The sequence below is a fragment of the Mus musculus genome, chromosome 8, assembly GCF_000001635.26.
Source record: "Mus musculus strain C57BL/6J chromosome 8, GRCm38.p6 C57BL/6J".
Classification (NCBI taxonomy): domain Eukaryota; kingdom Metazoa; phylum Chordata; class Mammalia; order Rodentia; family Muridae; genus Mus; species Mus musculus.
In genome coordinates this window covers 105,297,300-105,311,336 of record NC_000074.6, presented here as the reverse complement: position 1 = coordinate 105,311,336, position 14,037 = coordinate 105,297,300, and the positions used below count along the sequence as shown (strand labels likewise).

The following is a 14,037-nucleotide window of genomic DNA, read 5'->3' as shown; positions in this document are numbered from 1 at the left end:
TCCCAAACAGTTACATTAGCTGGGGACCAAGCATTTAACTACACGAGCCCATAGGATCATTTTCTTTTCTTTTGTTTCTTTCTTTTTTTTTTTTTGTTTTTTTTTTTTTTTGGTTTTGGTTTTGGTTTTCCAAGACAGGGTTTCTCAGTGTAGCCCTGGCTGTCCTGGAACTCCCTCTGTAGACCAGGCTGGCCTCGAACTCAGAAATCCACCTGCCTCTGCCTCCCAAGTGCTGGGATTAAAGGCGTGCGCCACTACTGCCCAGCCCATAGGATCATTTTCATTCAAATGGAGTATGTATGATTATATAACCACATCCACTTTGCAGTGTTGGAGTGGCAGCTGTTGAGATGCTCAGAGCAGCAAGACTAGAAACTAGAAGTCAGGGGCTTAGTGCTAAAATGGTGGTGGCATGGACAAGTAAGGTACTGAGAAGAATTGACTTTTGGGACATTAACTACAACTGGGATCCCTACTCTCTGTTGCCAGTTTGAACTCAGAAGTGTTCTAAGGCACTGTGCCCAGGCATGGACACTCTGAAGCCTGGGAATACAGAGTTTTTGTTTTATTTTTTATGGGGTCAAATGTTTTACTGGCACTTTCTCCAAAGGAAATGGCATTTAATCAAACTTTAAGGCACAGTATTAATAACTAGCATGCTAAATGTAGTATTTGAGGAGTAATAAATGGTAGATAGCAGTTATTCAGGGTAGTGGTAGCTTTTGGCCTACCCTGTGGGGCTACTGGGTTGCAATTATTTGTCTTAGGGGCCTGGAGTTTGTGACTGTCGCCTGGACCCACCATGTCTCAGCACTCCTGCGCCCACACTGTGGCTTGTCAGATCACCACCTCACTACGATCAGGAGTTAGATCTTAATTCTCTTATGCCGATCTGCCCCTTTCTGTCCCTCACGCTTGTTACCAAAGGTTTCTGCCCCCGACAGAGGACAAGGGCAAGGGCCAAGCAGAGTTGAGAAATGAGGGCAAACCATCAGGAGCCTTCTGAAAGCATGACTTCCCGACAGACCCCTGTTGCTAGTACCTAGGAAGGCATCCGTTTGGGGCAGCATGTCCTGCCTTGCTGCTTCTGTCAGGAGGCCAACATTCCTGTCGCTTCTTGGACTGCTCAAATGACAGACCACCCTTTTCCTCATGTCCAGAACTAAGGGAGGCTAAAGAATCTCTTCAAGAAAGGCAGTAATCCCTACCTATTCCCACCCAACACCAGCCTTGCAGAGGTAGCTAGCTGTACAAGTGTCTGGTCTCACCTGGTGCCCTTATGTCATTTACTATGTTTGAAGATGTGTATGTTTATCAACAGGTTTAGCCCACAGGTTCAGAGCTGATTTAACACATACCTATAAGCCAGGCTAACTTTATTTCTGTTAGAGGCTCTCCTAGTCAGGTTGTCTGTGATTTCGTGGCTGCTATAGCAGTATCAACTGTGGCCTAACTTGAGTCACGGCTCAGTGATGCTGTAGTCATAGCAGAAGTTAAAGTTGGTAGGGGGTGGGGGTACTGGGGGAGGCTGCTCAGGAATGGGCACGTTCTCCAGTTCCAACAACCGCAACTTGGTCTCCATAGTGAGCAGCTGCTCCAGGTCTAGCCGAGTCAGCTCACTGCCCATGGTACTGCCCAGCAGGGCACTTAGCCCGTCTGTCCACAGGTAGAACTAAGGATGGACAGGGCCAACTCTGTGAGGGCCTGGCCATCTGTTCCCCTGCCCATTCGCCCAACAACCCGGCCCAGACACTTACATCCCGTTTGGAGGGGGCAATGAAGTTGAGGTATGCTTCTTCCTCCCCGTGGTCATAGCTGATGGAGAAAGCCAGCTCATACAGGTCCTAGGAACGGGGGAGTAAGGACACTAAGCAGGGAACAGGCGGGAGGGGGATAGGGGGGCGGGGCCTCTGACCCTACTGCAGTCACCTTGTTCTGCTTCCCAGAGCCCTTCTCCCGGACATGGGGGCAGTCCTTGCCCATTAGGAGTGCCCTGATGTCTGCCACAGGGACTGTAGAAAAGAGACCTGCTGATTACCACGGCCCAAGGCTGACCCGAGGTATGTGGCCTATAGGGAGAGGGAGCAGGTGTAGGAGCCCCAACCCTGCCCTCCTTACGCTGTTCAGGTAGGCTTTCTAGGGTAGGGGGCTTGGCACCCTCCTCCACATCCCCATACTGCAGTACTTTGTGGTTGGGGGATAAACAGCAAAACCATAGCTTGTCTGCAGAAAAGAGAGGAGTGATGAGAGGGCTCTGGCTCCAGATAACCCCCCACCCCACACCATCAGCCCATTCAGAGACCCTGTCGTCTCCGGCTGCTGATCTTGCGGAAGAGCATTCCTTCACAGAGTCGGAGCAAACGCTGCTGGCGGATTAAGCCCATGAGCTCTGGCTTCAGTTTCTCTCGCAATTCCCTGGACGATTGAGAGTCGTTAACCAGGGCTCCCCACAGCACACTGGAGAAGGTGGGGACTGAGACTTGGGGTCCCTACCAACTTACAGTATAGGAGGGGCCAGCGTGCCCTCCTGGTGCAGCCGCTCTGTCTGCCGCAGCCTCAACACTTCCCCATAGGTGAGGGCATTCACTTTGGTTCGAAAGAGCTCCAGGGAGGTGGGCTTCAGAGCCAGGGTACGGGCCAGCTGCTCCCGAACCACTTGCATCACCTAGGACCACCCAAGCTCAGTAGAGAACCTGCGTTCAGGACCCCTTCCCAGAAGACCCCTGGCCTTGCTGTTCCCATCCCCCCCACCTTGTCAAAATCTTCCTGTGTTGCCCGCATCTCCTTCCAGGTCTTATTCAGTAGCTGGATAGCCACACAGAAGAGCTCATGGAAACTGTGGTCTTGGCTGAAGAACATGGGCGAGAAGTCCTGGGCTGTCTCGGAGCCTGGGGCAGGGGGGCAGGAGGGGCTCAGGGAGAAAGTATCTACAGCCCCTGGCCCTCTCTGCCCTTCCGTCCCCTGTCCCCAAGTACACTGGACCCAGCCCGACTCACAAGGCTCCCCAACACGGAGCAGCTCACACAGCAACGCTGTCAGCTGGATGCTGCTCCGGGCAAAGGGGCATTCATGCTTGTCCTCTCGGCTACTGTTCTCCAACACAAACTATGGCAGTGGGAACAGAGAATGGTAACAGGATCTCCATGCAGACCCTGATGAAGCTGAGCTGCTGCCATCCTCCTGCCCCAGCCTGTTACTGACCCGACTGTATGCACTTGGTGCATGTCTGGAGAAGTAGAGCATATTGTCCAGGGCCAGCAGGCCGGGGGGCACACGCTCCAGGTCCTGGGCTGGGTTGCTGTTCTACAGACGAGAGGGCAGGCAGCTCAGGAAGGGGCCCGAGCCCTAGAATAACTGTAGCCTGGATGGAGGCTTGGGTGGAAACTAAGGTAGGGTAACTCACAGAGAAGCCTAACTTGCGGAACTCTCGGACACAGAGAGACCGGCGGCGGTCTGCACTGAGCCCTGTGCCCAAGGACTCCCCCTCTGGTTCAAAGGCTGCCTGGCGCAGAGCCTGCAGCTGGTCCCGCTGTTCCTGGAGGTCATGGTAAGGGGCATGTCAAGATCATAGATCCAAAGCAAAATTCTAGGTAGCCCTGCAGCCTTTGTCCCCTCGCACCTGGCTGTAGGGATCAAGTGGTGTCCGCATCCGTGGCTCCAGCAGCCCTAGGGTAAGAGCCTGCAGCACATACAAGTGATGAGCCATCTCGTCACCCATGGGTGTTGCACTGTGGATGATGTTCTGGAAGACAACAAGGCTTGGGTGAGACTCCCAGGGGAAGGAAGACTGGGGAGAGGGTCTCCTTGGCCTGGTCCATCCTACCTTGTAGATGAACTGGCGAAGATTCTTCTTCCATAGGTGGTCAAGCATTTCCTACAGTGGGTGAGAAGGGTTCAGATGATTTTTTGCTCTAAGTTGGAGCACAGCACACACTAGCTGCTGATCTTCATTTAGTCACCGTGGACTCGCCTTGCGTTCAGTGGGGCTGGCTCCCTGCAGCAGGGCCGTCAACAGAGCCATGGCCTTGGTTTGCAGCTGGTGGTTCATTCTACGGCAAGAGGAAGAACAGGCCCAGATCTCCACCTGGAGCCCAGCACTGCTTCCCCCCCCCCCCCCCCCGTTCACACAGTACCCTAGAGGCTTACACTTGCAGGTGCACCAGCAGCCTATCCAGTGGCACCTCACTCTTCACCAGCTGGCCCAGGGCAGGACTGCTCAAGGTCACACTCTCCAGCAGTCTCAGAGCCAGGGGCTGGACAGAGGCATCCATCAGGTTCATGTTCACATAAGATATCACCTATAAGGGATGGATAGAGGCTGTCATTGTCATTCATGAGGGCTAAATGCTGGTACTGCCCCATTGCCCCTGGACAAGGACACACCTTCCTGACAAAGGAGATGCTGAGTGTCTCCCAGGACACTACACCGTGTTCCATGAGCTCCAAGAAAGCCCTTAGACCAAGGGCCAGCATCTCCCCTAGGCTACAGAGAACATCTGGGGATGAGTAGGATCAGAGCAAGATTTCCAAGCCCTACCACGTCCTCCAGTCCACCTGGGCCCTGTGCTCACTCATCCCCATTTTCAATGATGGTGCTTAGTTTCTGAAGCCCATCACGACTGATGACCTCCTGGGCAAAGGTCATGTCTGAGGCCAGCAGGACCAGGTTTCTCAGGACTTCACAGCACCCTTCACGACTTGTATTCTGCAGTCTACCCAGTAGCTGCTGGGCCTTCAGATCCTGCCAGGAGCAGTAGAGGAAAGATGGATGTGGTTAGAGAATGTTACCCCTACAACTGGAGCTGTGATGGTCTGGGTGCCCACTAGGTAGGGCACTAAGGAGCTGGGGCCTCCGAACCAGCTGCAGAGGGGGAGGAAGGGAGAGGAGAGGGCTGAAGGGAACATTACTGGGGCAGTGCTGAGACACAGGATGCTTCCATTCTTGATCTCCAAGCGGTTCTGGAGGGAACAGCAGAAAGGAGCACAGTTAAGGAGGGCTCTGTGAAATAGTCACCCGGCTCATCCACTGGTGGGGTTGGGGTTGTCAGTACAAGAGCTCACATTCAGAGCAGGGAGAATGAAACCATGGAATCGAAACCAGGTGGGTTAAAGGGATCCTGAGGAATGTGGGGCTAGGAGGGGGGCTCACATTCTCTGTGATGTATTTCCTGTGCCCATCAGCAAACTGCAGGGCATAGTGCTCCGGATGAGTCAGGCTCCACCTGTGTTGGGGGGGGGGGGGCGGGCAGGAAGCTGCCAGGGACGTCCAGGAGCGCCTCTCCCACCTGCCCCTCCCCCACTTTGCCCAGGCTTGCGGCACAGCACTTACGCGTCACACACCTCCTTCAGTACAGTGGCCAGGGGCTTTGCCTGTAAGTGGAGTTGTCACTCAAGTTGCGACGGTAAAGAGTTGGGGTGAGGGACTTCTGGGAGGGGTGGGCTGGGCTGGCCAGAGGGAAAAGGAACAACCCAGAAGCGAGAGGCGGAGTTTGGACAGTCCCATTGACCTGGTCTAGCTGGATAAGCTGTGGGATGGCGTCAGACATCTGAACAGCAATCTTCACCACATTCCGCGGGGGCGCCATAGTCCAGCCGCGGTGGCCGCTGGCACTTGGCACTAATGTGCCACCTCCCGCCGAGAGTGCACCCGGTCTAGGGTCTAGGACTTGTAGCCTGCACTCACAGCCCAGGTTCCCACTCCTGATCGGGCTCCGAGGCCTTCCCAAAGGAGCCTGTTAGTTCCGGGTTAATCTCAGGGGTAGGAGGGTAAGACCCCGCCTGCCCTGCCCTGCTCCGCCCCGTAGAGGCCTGCCTGGCCCCGCCCCACACCAAGGTGCAGCAGGTAGAGGCTGTGGCAGCAGGCTTCCTACACAGCAGCCACACCTCCCATTCCAGTAAGGTGACCCACCCAGTCTCAGCAACAATCCAGCGTCCCAGGTAGGGGCCCCAAAGAACCAGATCAGAGATAGCCTTAGGCATGTCTTTATTCACTTGAATGCTGTACAAATATTACATTTCCTTTTGTTGAAAAAAGTATAAAAATAATCTTTATATAGGAATTCATTCGTTACTGTAAATCTTTCTAAATCTCTGCAATGGCTCTAAATGAGGGTAAGTGAATAAGTGGAAGTGAAGGGAGATGGGGGTGGGTGGGCAGGAGCTGGAGCCATTCTTAGGTACCAACCCTCCCAGACTCCTAGCTAGACACAGCAATTCCTTATTAACCCCCTCCACCATGACTGCCCAGAGATCCCAGGACTCTCAGGGAGCATCCGAGATGTCCAGAGGCTGCAGGGTGAGCAGGTGGGAAAGGAAAGGTGATGGTAGGCAACCACCCAGCACCACCCTCTCTCTGAACCTCCTTCATAGTGACTGGTAGGAACAAGGCAGAGGTGCCACTGAGGGGCAGCTGAGCCTGGCTGGGGAAGGCTCCATGTAGAGAGGGCTAAGCTCTCTGCCCAGCTATGCTAGCACAGTCACAAGTGCCAGTGCAAGACAGGAGAGCACAGCCCGAACTGAGCGACCAGAAAAGGCTGAGTAAGCCAAGAGTTGGGCTCTTGGGGTTAGGGTGGGGGTGGGGGGCAGTCCCTAGTTGGCTCCAGGCCCAGACAGTCTGGGTTGCAGCTGCACAGGACATGTCCCTGTCAGTCAGAGTTTGAGAACAGGAACATCAAAGAGATCACAGACACCTTCACTCTCGTCCAGGTTGTAGATGTAATCGTGGTCTCCGGGAGGTGGAGAAAGTCGGAGGAGGGGGGCAAACACTGCAGAAAGCATTAGGCTGAGGTCTTAGGCCAAGACCCCCAGCAGTCACCCACCCCCTTGCTCACAGCTACCCTTATCTTCCTGGGCTACCCACCTTCTGAAGACATCAGTTCTTCCAGCAGCTCGGAGCTCATGCACTCTGGGAATGAACACAATTCATTCAGATTCTGGCTCTTGCGCCTCCACCCACCAAAGCCCAGGAATGAGACCCCCACACAGGCCCATTAGGAACCTCACCCTTTTTCTGGGATACCCAGCAGATACCCTTAGAAGGGAACCCAGAACTCAAACTATGCTCCTTATGCCCTGCATCCAATCAAAAGGAGGAACACCGCCTACCTCTCGTGGGGTCGAAGATTTCTGACAGCTCTTTGGGGAGATCCAGAACTGAAAGAGAAGAAAGCCAAGCTCACAGGAAGCTCAGCTGAGTTCTACTATAGTTCAGCTTGCTTCACGTCGTACACCACTAGGCTCCAGGGCTCTACACATTCCTCAGGTTTTTATCCGCTGACCTACATTCTTCGATGCTGAGCCAAGGCTACCAAAGGTCTAGTGCAGGTGACACATCCAGCTATTCTCAGAGGCACTGTAGAACCCCCTTTCTGAGCCAGCAGTGCACATCTTGTCTTACACAAGATGGATGCCCTGTCTCACAACCACGTCTAATTCCAGCTCCAGGGGAATCCAACACTGCCCGTACACAACACAGCATTTACACATTTACACACACACACACACACACACACACACACACACACACACACACACGAAATGTTTTAAAGTTTCGGGGGGGGGGGGTAGACGACAATGAAATAAGGCATCAGGCACAAATGCTTGTCTGGAACACTGACATCCTAATGCCAATCCCTGGAACATCTTGGGGGCAGGAATGCACATGCATCACTCTCCATCCCCAGCGCTTCCTGTCGTTGCTGGCGACATGTCCTCATTCATGCTTAGCAAGCACTTTACCACTGAGCTGTATTTAAACACTGAGAAATACCAATCAGGACTGCATTGCTGAGTCATTCCATTTCTGAGAATAAAGAAAAGGATGGCTGGGCGGTGGTGGTGCACGCCTTTAATCCCAGCACTTGGGAGGCAGAGGCAGGCGGATTTCTGAGTTTGAGGCCAGCATGGTCTACAAAGTGAGTTCCAGGACAGCCAGAGCTACACAGAGAAACCCTGTCTTGAAAAAAAATCCACAAAAAAAAAAAAAGAAAGAAAGAAAGAAAGAAAAGGATGGTTTAATGGGTTAACAGGCAATAGACCATGCACGATATAATACCAACCTACCTGGCAATGTGGCAATGTGCCTCCTGGTACAGTAGTGGCGTAACTTATGAGGGCAACCAACCCCTTTCCTTGTCTTTAAGGCCAGCTCCACAGGAAGTAATTCCTACCAGACTGATACTGTAAACCTTGTCAAACACCATGGCTAGAGAGATTGTTGACCCTAGGGGGAACTTACTGCTGTTGCTTTGTTAAATGCACACATTACCAAACTGCCTCCTCAATTTTTATGCTTCTTTGTTGCTTAGAGAAAATGGCAGGAGTCAATGCAGAAACTCATAACTGATAAACTGCTGAGATTATGTTGGGCGCTCTGCCTAAAGTTCAGGGAATATTGCTAAAGAGAGTAAGAAAGATTGTACAAGCCACAGGATGGGGAAGAGCATTGTGAAAGACCATCTTCTGGATTTAACATGGTCACTGTACTCATGAACTCACAAGCCTCTATGGTTACCTACACAAGATCAAGCCATCCGACTAGCTGGGAAAGAGGGAGTCATTGTCTTTGGATCTGTGCATACATGTAGTGCTCACTAGAATGAGAACATGAGAATGGAAGAGGAAGGAAGTACTAGGAGGGCAAAGGGGGTCATTTTGTAAATGGTCAAAATATAGAGAGCTGGCTGTGGCACACATCTTTTAATCCCACAATCCCCGAGGCAGAGGCCAGCCTGGTCTACACAGCAAGTTCCAGGACAACCACAGCTACACAGAGACCCTGTCTCAGACAAAAAAAAAAAAAAAAAGCATAAATATATGAAATTACTGATAGGTAGATATAGATTAGATAAAATGTTCTAAAGGATGACTATAAATTAAAATTAAAATGGCATATAGTTTTCTGGTGTGCTGAGGATCTAAGAGGGATGAGAAGAGATGCTTCGCAGACTTTACCTAACCCATGTAAAGTGGGTAGCCGAGGGATCCAGAACTGAGAGGACACAGAGACGTCTTAAGCCTGGTGGTGACTAGAGCCAGCTGATAGAGTCCACTCAGAACTTGAAAGGCAAAGTGGAAGCAGGATGGTTAAGTTCAGAGGTGCAGAAGACAGATGCAAGACATAGAAGACTGGGTAACAGAGCTACACTATGTAGAGGCTGAAACCTACTATCAGCTCCCCAGAGCTGAGGCCCACCCCAGATATAAAATGGTAAGTACCAATAACTAAGGAACTGTCAGATGCCAGTGAGGTAGAAAAGCCAAGAGCTGACAGTAAAGACAAAGGAGGAAAGAGCATCAGCAGAGACCAAGAAAGCACCAGATCTCGACCTTAGAAACCTGCTGGGCCAGGCACTACACCAACAGCAGCAGAGCTACCCCACTGTGGTACGGCCTAATTTTAAAGGCATCCACACAAAGAAAGGAAAACAGGGGCTGGTGAGATGGCTCAGTGGGTAAGAGTACCCGACTGCTCTTCCAAAGGTCCAGTGTTCAAGTCCCAGCAACCACATGGTGGCTAACAACCATCCGTAACAAGATCTGACGCCCTCTTCTGGTGTGTCTGAAGACAGCTACAGTGTACTTACATATAATAAATAAATCTTTAAAAAAAAAAAAAAGGAAAACAGAAAGGTGAGGTGAATACAAAGAGTAGCAAATCTCAATTAGTGATGTTCCAAGTGGCAGCAGAGGGAAATGGAGTCCCAGGAAGGAGCAAGAGGCACCAGCACTGACCCTGAGATTAGACATCCTTCTCTGGCTGGCAGAGAGCTGAGCTTAGCAGGAAAGGAACTCCCAACTCCAAGTGTTTGATACAACAATGGGCTAGGGCTAGACTCTCCCTGCTAGCCCCCACCTCTCAGTAAGTACTCACCGCCTGTGGGGTCTGCTTTGATGGGCTCAAAGGAGGTAGAAGGGTTGGGTCCAGATGAACTGCTGCTGCTGCTACTGCTGCTGCTGCTGCTGCTGCTACTACTATCCAGCAGTGCAGAGGACTGCAGAGGCCGAGTGTCCAGTGCTGTCAGGCCCAGTGGGAGTGAGCTGACTTCACCACTGTCCTTGTTCTCAGTTCCAGGGCTACCACTCACTGCAACCACATCCCAAACCACACAGTCAGGAACTGGATTGTACAGCTGCCATAGGCTAGATCCTATGGCCAGGACAACCAGTGTGGTAACCAAACCGAAGGAGACTTAGACTAGTTACCAAGAAACATCTAGAAAAGATCACTATAGAACACAAGTCTTGGAGGAGGGAGACTCATGGGGTCACCAGGATCCGTCAGACACTGTCCAATTTGGGATAAACTGCCCTAGTAATGTTGCCTATAGAGTCAAAGCTTCCTTGTTAGAAAGGGCATATTCAGGGCTGGAGAGATGGCTCAGTGGTTAAGAGCACTGACTGCTCTTCCGGAGGTCCTGAGTTCAAATCCCAGCAACCACATGGTGGCTCACAACCATGCCCTCTTCTGATGTGTCTGAAGTCAGCTACAGTGTACTTATGTATAATAATAAATGAAAAGAGTAATTTAAAGGGGCACATTCACTGTGACACCAGGGAAAGCTCAGTGGGGACTCAAGGACTTCTAATTCTTAGCACAGCACGCCATCACACAGAAAGCTTCTTGTGGAGTCCAAAAAAAAAAAAAAACCAAAACCAACCAACCAAACAAACAAACAAAAACCAAAACACAAAACCCCATCACACCTTACCACTGTCTCACCTGCAATCTCAGATGTCTGGCATGCCACCTCTGAGACTTGAGTGCTGCCAAGGACAGGAGTGGGGGTAGTTAGCTGGGGGCTGCTTGGAGGAGAGGATTCTTGGGGTTGAGCTAAGGCAGGCTTGGGCAGAGGTGGAGGTGTAGAAACAGCAGGTGGACTCTGGAGTAGATCGTCAGGGGGAGGGACAGGCACAGCCACAGGTGGTGAACTCCAGGCCTCCTTGTTCACTAGCAGCACCTCGATAGGCCCACTCATGCTCTTTAAGTGAATCTGGTACTTCTTCTGGCCATTGAGACCCTGGGGACAAACAGAATTGTAAGCAGGCATGGCTCCTGCTTGCCTGGTTCAGAGCCAGACTGTCGTCCTCCTCATCTGCTAATCCACCTAGATAACCCCAAACTCCAGGCCTCCCCTACCTGCCCCACCCTGAACTTATCAAGCCTCACAGCCAGTATCCACCCTCGGCCGACACCGCCCTGCAGGGATAAGTACCTACCTCTGGGATGGGCACCTCTAGACTGGTGCCCGATGGCGCCCGGATGGCAAGGAGGGTATCTCCTAGAACGACAAGGAGAATGTGTCAGGGCCCATGAGCTCAATTAGAAAGCAAGTGTCTGTTCCTTTCCTGTCTTGTCTGGAGCAGGACTAGAAATCAGTCTCTAAGAGACTGGATATTAAGCCTCTACCTCCCTAGAGCACTGGGTACAGCAAAAATTCTTCTCTCCGCAAAACCTCATGCTCAGAAAATCTAGGTCCAAACACATTTCTTTCTTTCTTTCTTCTTTTTGAGGCAGGGTATTTTTGTGTAGCCTTGGCTGTCCTGGAACTTGCAATGTAGACAAGGTTAACCTCAAACTCAAAGATCTGTTCTCCTCTGCCTCCCAAGTACTGGGATTAAATGTACTATTATATTCTGGAACAAGTCACCAGCCACAGGTACCACCACCTCACTCTTCAAATGATGCTGATCCCTAGAAATAGATGTTCTGACCAAGTTTTTCCAAGATGCAAGATGGAATATAAGATAAAGAAACGAGGGCTGGAAAGATCGCCCAGCAGTTAAGAGCACTAAACTGCTCTTCAAATCCCAGCAACCACATGGTGGCTCACAACCATCCGTAATGAGATCTGACACTCCCTCTTCTGGAGTGTCTGAAGACAGCTACAGTGTACTTACATATTATAATAAATGAGTAAATCTTAAAAAAAAAAGGAACAATTCGTATATACATAGTGGGACTAAGTACAAATTAGAAACAGACACCACCGACCCCTACATACAAGTATGTAAGATTGTGCACACAAGTTACATGTACAAATTCTTTTTGTTCCTCTGTGCCACTATATTGCCCAAGAACCAAACTCAGAGAACACTGCTGATAAGGGCAAACCCAGGGACACACTGGGGACTCTTGTACCCTACAGAGTCCCAGTGACTTCCAAACTGACACCTGCTGCCTGTTTCTCTTTAAGTAGGCATCACGAACCTTCGAGAGCTGGAACTTCTTTTTGGACCATGGGTCCATGACTTAGCTCAGCCCCACCCCCCACCTCCCTCTACCCAGGCTCCGCTCACCAGCAAAGCATCTGCAGATGTCTTCATGAGTCACGTAGGCCAAGGTGTGGGGGTTAAGGAGAACAGCTGAGGCTTTTTTTTGTGCCAGATGGCAGACCACAGAAGAGACCCAATGTTTCAGCCTATGCCTTCCACACAGCCCTCAGAGGAAATTTCTGGAACCTGGGGTCCAGGTGGGTAAGGATCATGGGCTAAGGCTGGAAGAGACTGGAGCCTCCCGTCTGAATCTGACCAGGGGTTGCTGGAGCATTCTTTTAAGAGGTACAGGACCCAGAGCGCCACAGAGCAAAACCAGCTGAGCGCCCCTTGCCCACTCCCCGAGGCAGGGACTGGCAGAGGATATCAGCTGTTCTGGACGTCCTCAGTGACATTCCGGATGCTCTGCTGCACCCACACCTTGTGCTGGTCCAGTTCTTGCTCTCGTTGCTGCAGCTCCTCGATCTCTGCCTTGAGCTCAATCAGCTTGTCAGCGATCTCCCGGGTATTGCAACCTGGCCCGACGCCCCTGAACCATGGGATTGAGAGACTGAGCGTGGGATCCCTAAGATCTCTGGGTGCCAGACCCCAACTCTCTCCTATAAACATCACCATCCCCTCCCAACCCCAACACCCCTGACACTTCTGCCCTCCCCAAACAGCCCACACTCACTTCCACTGGATGCTGTTCTTGGATTTCTTCTCGATCAGACCGATGCCTTCCAGCACGTTGGTGATGTCGTAGATCCGCCGTTTCTGGCGCACAGCAAGAGTGTCGGCTGCCTGGCAGGTAGAACAGAATGGAGAATGGAGCCCCACTCTTAAAAAGTGTGCACCCTGAGATGTTTAGTCTGGAATGGGAGGTAGTCTTATGTCCCAACCCTGGCGTTCCTTCCAATCACTCCGCGAGTGTGTCGGGAAGAGTCTTGGCTTAGCTGTGTTCTGATGCTCGGCTCCCTGTCCTAGTCGCCAAGGGCCACGAGGGCCTGCACCTGCAGCCGGGACCCAGACAGAGCTGAGGCTTAATGGCTTCGGTGAATGGAAACAACCTCCCGCCTCTCTCATCAGGGTGAGAAAGCACACGGATGGCGGCCGGAGGACTCAGTGGGGCCGCCCCGCTGGCTTCCCGCTCCCGGTCCAGGCCTGGTGCCCCCATCTCCCCAGTCGCCCCCTCGGCCCGGAGCGCACCAGCTTGAGGTCAAGCACGCCGTCCTTGGCTTCCTGCAAGAGCGACACGAACTTGGTGGTGAGAAGTCCCAGACTCTTCTCGTGCCGGCTTGGAGTCCCCGGGGGCGGCGGCGCCTGTGGCCCGGCCTCCGCCATCGCGCCCGCCCGCCGCCTCCCCTCAGCCAGGCCAGGCGAGGCCGGCGGCGGCGCCACTTCCGCTTCCGTTCCTAGTCGCCGGGCCACCGGAGCTATCAAGGCTGCTTCCGCTTCCGTCTCGCGCCTTCCCAGGGTATCTGGTGCAACTCCCGTCTGCTGATCCGGACGCAAAACTCCGGGGGACCGTCGGCAAATGTATCATTAGCAAAGGAAACCAAAACAACTCCTTAGGGCAGCTAGGAAACCTGAAAAAATTGTATGGTAGGAAATGGAAGAAGTTAGTGAGCAGTACCGGCAGTTGAGAAGCGAGAACCACCCGACTCTTCCTTGCTAAGCTGCTTCTAGACTACTAACTGCCTGAACATTCCATCCAGGGAAGGGAAGCCATAAGCCACAAGCTTAGCCTATTTGCTTAAAACTTATTCTAAAGGCTTCCCTGAT

General features: G+C 52.1%; 2 protein-coding genes and 1 non-coding gene across 7 annotated transcripts; 1 reads left to right on the top strand and 2 right to left on the bottom strand.

Moving 5' to 3' along the window:
* Positions 1–713: 713 nt before the first annotated feature.
* Elmo3 (engulfment and cell motility 3) lies at positions 714–5,876 on the bottom strand. 5 transcript variants are annotated; one of them, NM_172760.3, is made up of 20 exons: positions 5,508–5,736; positions 5,330–5,370; positions 5,150–5,222; positions 4,909–4,959; positions 4,572–4,741; positions 4,384–4,483; positions 4,147–4,298; positions 3,971–4,049; positions 3,824–3,874; positions 3,620–3,742; positions 3,404–3,535; positions 3,202–3,303; positions 2,997–3,105; positions 2,752–2,888; positions 2,502–2,665; positions 2,303–2,415; positions 2,119–2,223; positions 1,930–2,012; positions 1,758–1,844; positions 714–1,672 (listed from the first exon to the last, which is right to left on the bottom strand). In NM_172760.3, exons 1-20 carry the CDS (start codon positions 5,583–5,585, stop codon positions 1,460–1,462), a joined length of 2,163 nt encoding a protein of 720 aa, NP_766348.3. In that variant the 5' UTR covers positions 5,586–5,736; the 3' UTR covers positions 714–1,459. The 5 variants fall into 5 exon arrangements, with proteins under 5 accessions (NP_766348.3, XP_030099358.1, XP_006530953.1 ...); XM_030243498.1 differs by having other exon boundaries at positions 1,344–1,672; positions 3,620–3,874; positions 5,508–5,876; XM_006530890.4 differs by lacking the exon at positions 4,909–4,959 and having other exon boundaries at positions 1,344–1,672; positions 5,508–5,876.
* On the top strand, positions 2,877–2,973 carry Mir328 (microRNA 328). The gene has a single exon (NR_029761.1). It is a non-coding gene; the product is annotated as a microRNA 328 (primary transcript).
* A 90-nt stretch (positions 5,877–5,966) lies between the features above and the next one.
* On the bottom strand, positions 5,967–13,674 carry E2f4 (E2F transcription factor 4). Its single transcript, NM_148952.1, has 10 exons — positions 13,462–13,674; positions 12,947–13,056; positions 12,641–12,802; positions 12,298–12,341; positions 11,218–11,279; positions 10,721–11,018; positions 9,872–10,084; positions 7,105–7,152; positions 6,860–6,904; positions 5,967–6,764 (listed from the first exon to the last, which is right to left on the bottom strand). Exons 1-10 carry the CDS (start codon positions 13,594–13,596, stop codon positions 6,649–6,651), a joined length of 1,233 nt encoding a protein of 410 aa, NP_683754.1. The 5' UTR covers positions 13,597–13,674; the 3' UTR covers positions 5,967–6,648.
* Between the last annotated feature and the right edge of the window lie 363 nt (positions 13,675–14,037).

What these genes read in the sequence shown, in the direction of transcription:
- Elmo3 (XM_030243498.1), bottom strand. Translation starts at nt 5,585, where the DNA reads ATGGCGCCCCCGCGGAATGTGGTGAAGATTGCTGTTCAGATGTCTGAC. An exon ending in TCCGCAAGTTAGGCTTCTCT is followed by an intron (nt 3,304 to 3,403) that starts GTGAGTTACCCT and finishes TCTCGTCTGTAG; the next exon opens with AACAGCAACCCAGCCCAGGA. An exon ending in ACGCTGGCCCCTCCTATACT is followed by an intron (nt 2,416 to 2,501) that starts GTAAGTTGGTAG and finishes TCAATCGTCCAG; the next exon opens with GGAATTGCGAGAGAAACTGA.
- E2f4 (NM_148952.1), bottom strand. Translation starts at nt 13,596, where the DNA reads ATGGCGGAGGCCGGGCCACAGGCGCCGCCGCCCCCGGGGACTCCAAGC. An exon ending in GAGGACGTCCAGAACAGCTG is followed by an intron (nt 12,342 to 12,640) that starts ATATCCTCTGCC and finishes TAACCCCCACAC; the next exon opens with CTTGGCCTACGTGACTCATG. An exon ending in AGAACTGATGTCTTCAGAAG is followed by an intron (nt 6,765 to 6,859) that starts GTGGGTAGCCCA and finishes TGCTTTCTGCAG; the next exon opens with TGTTTGCCCCCCTCCTCCGA.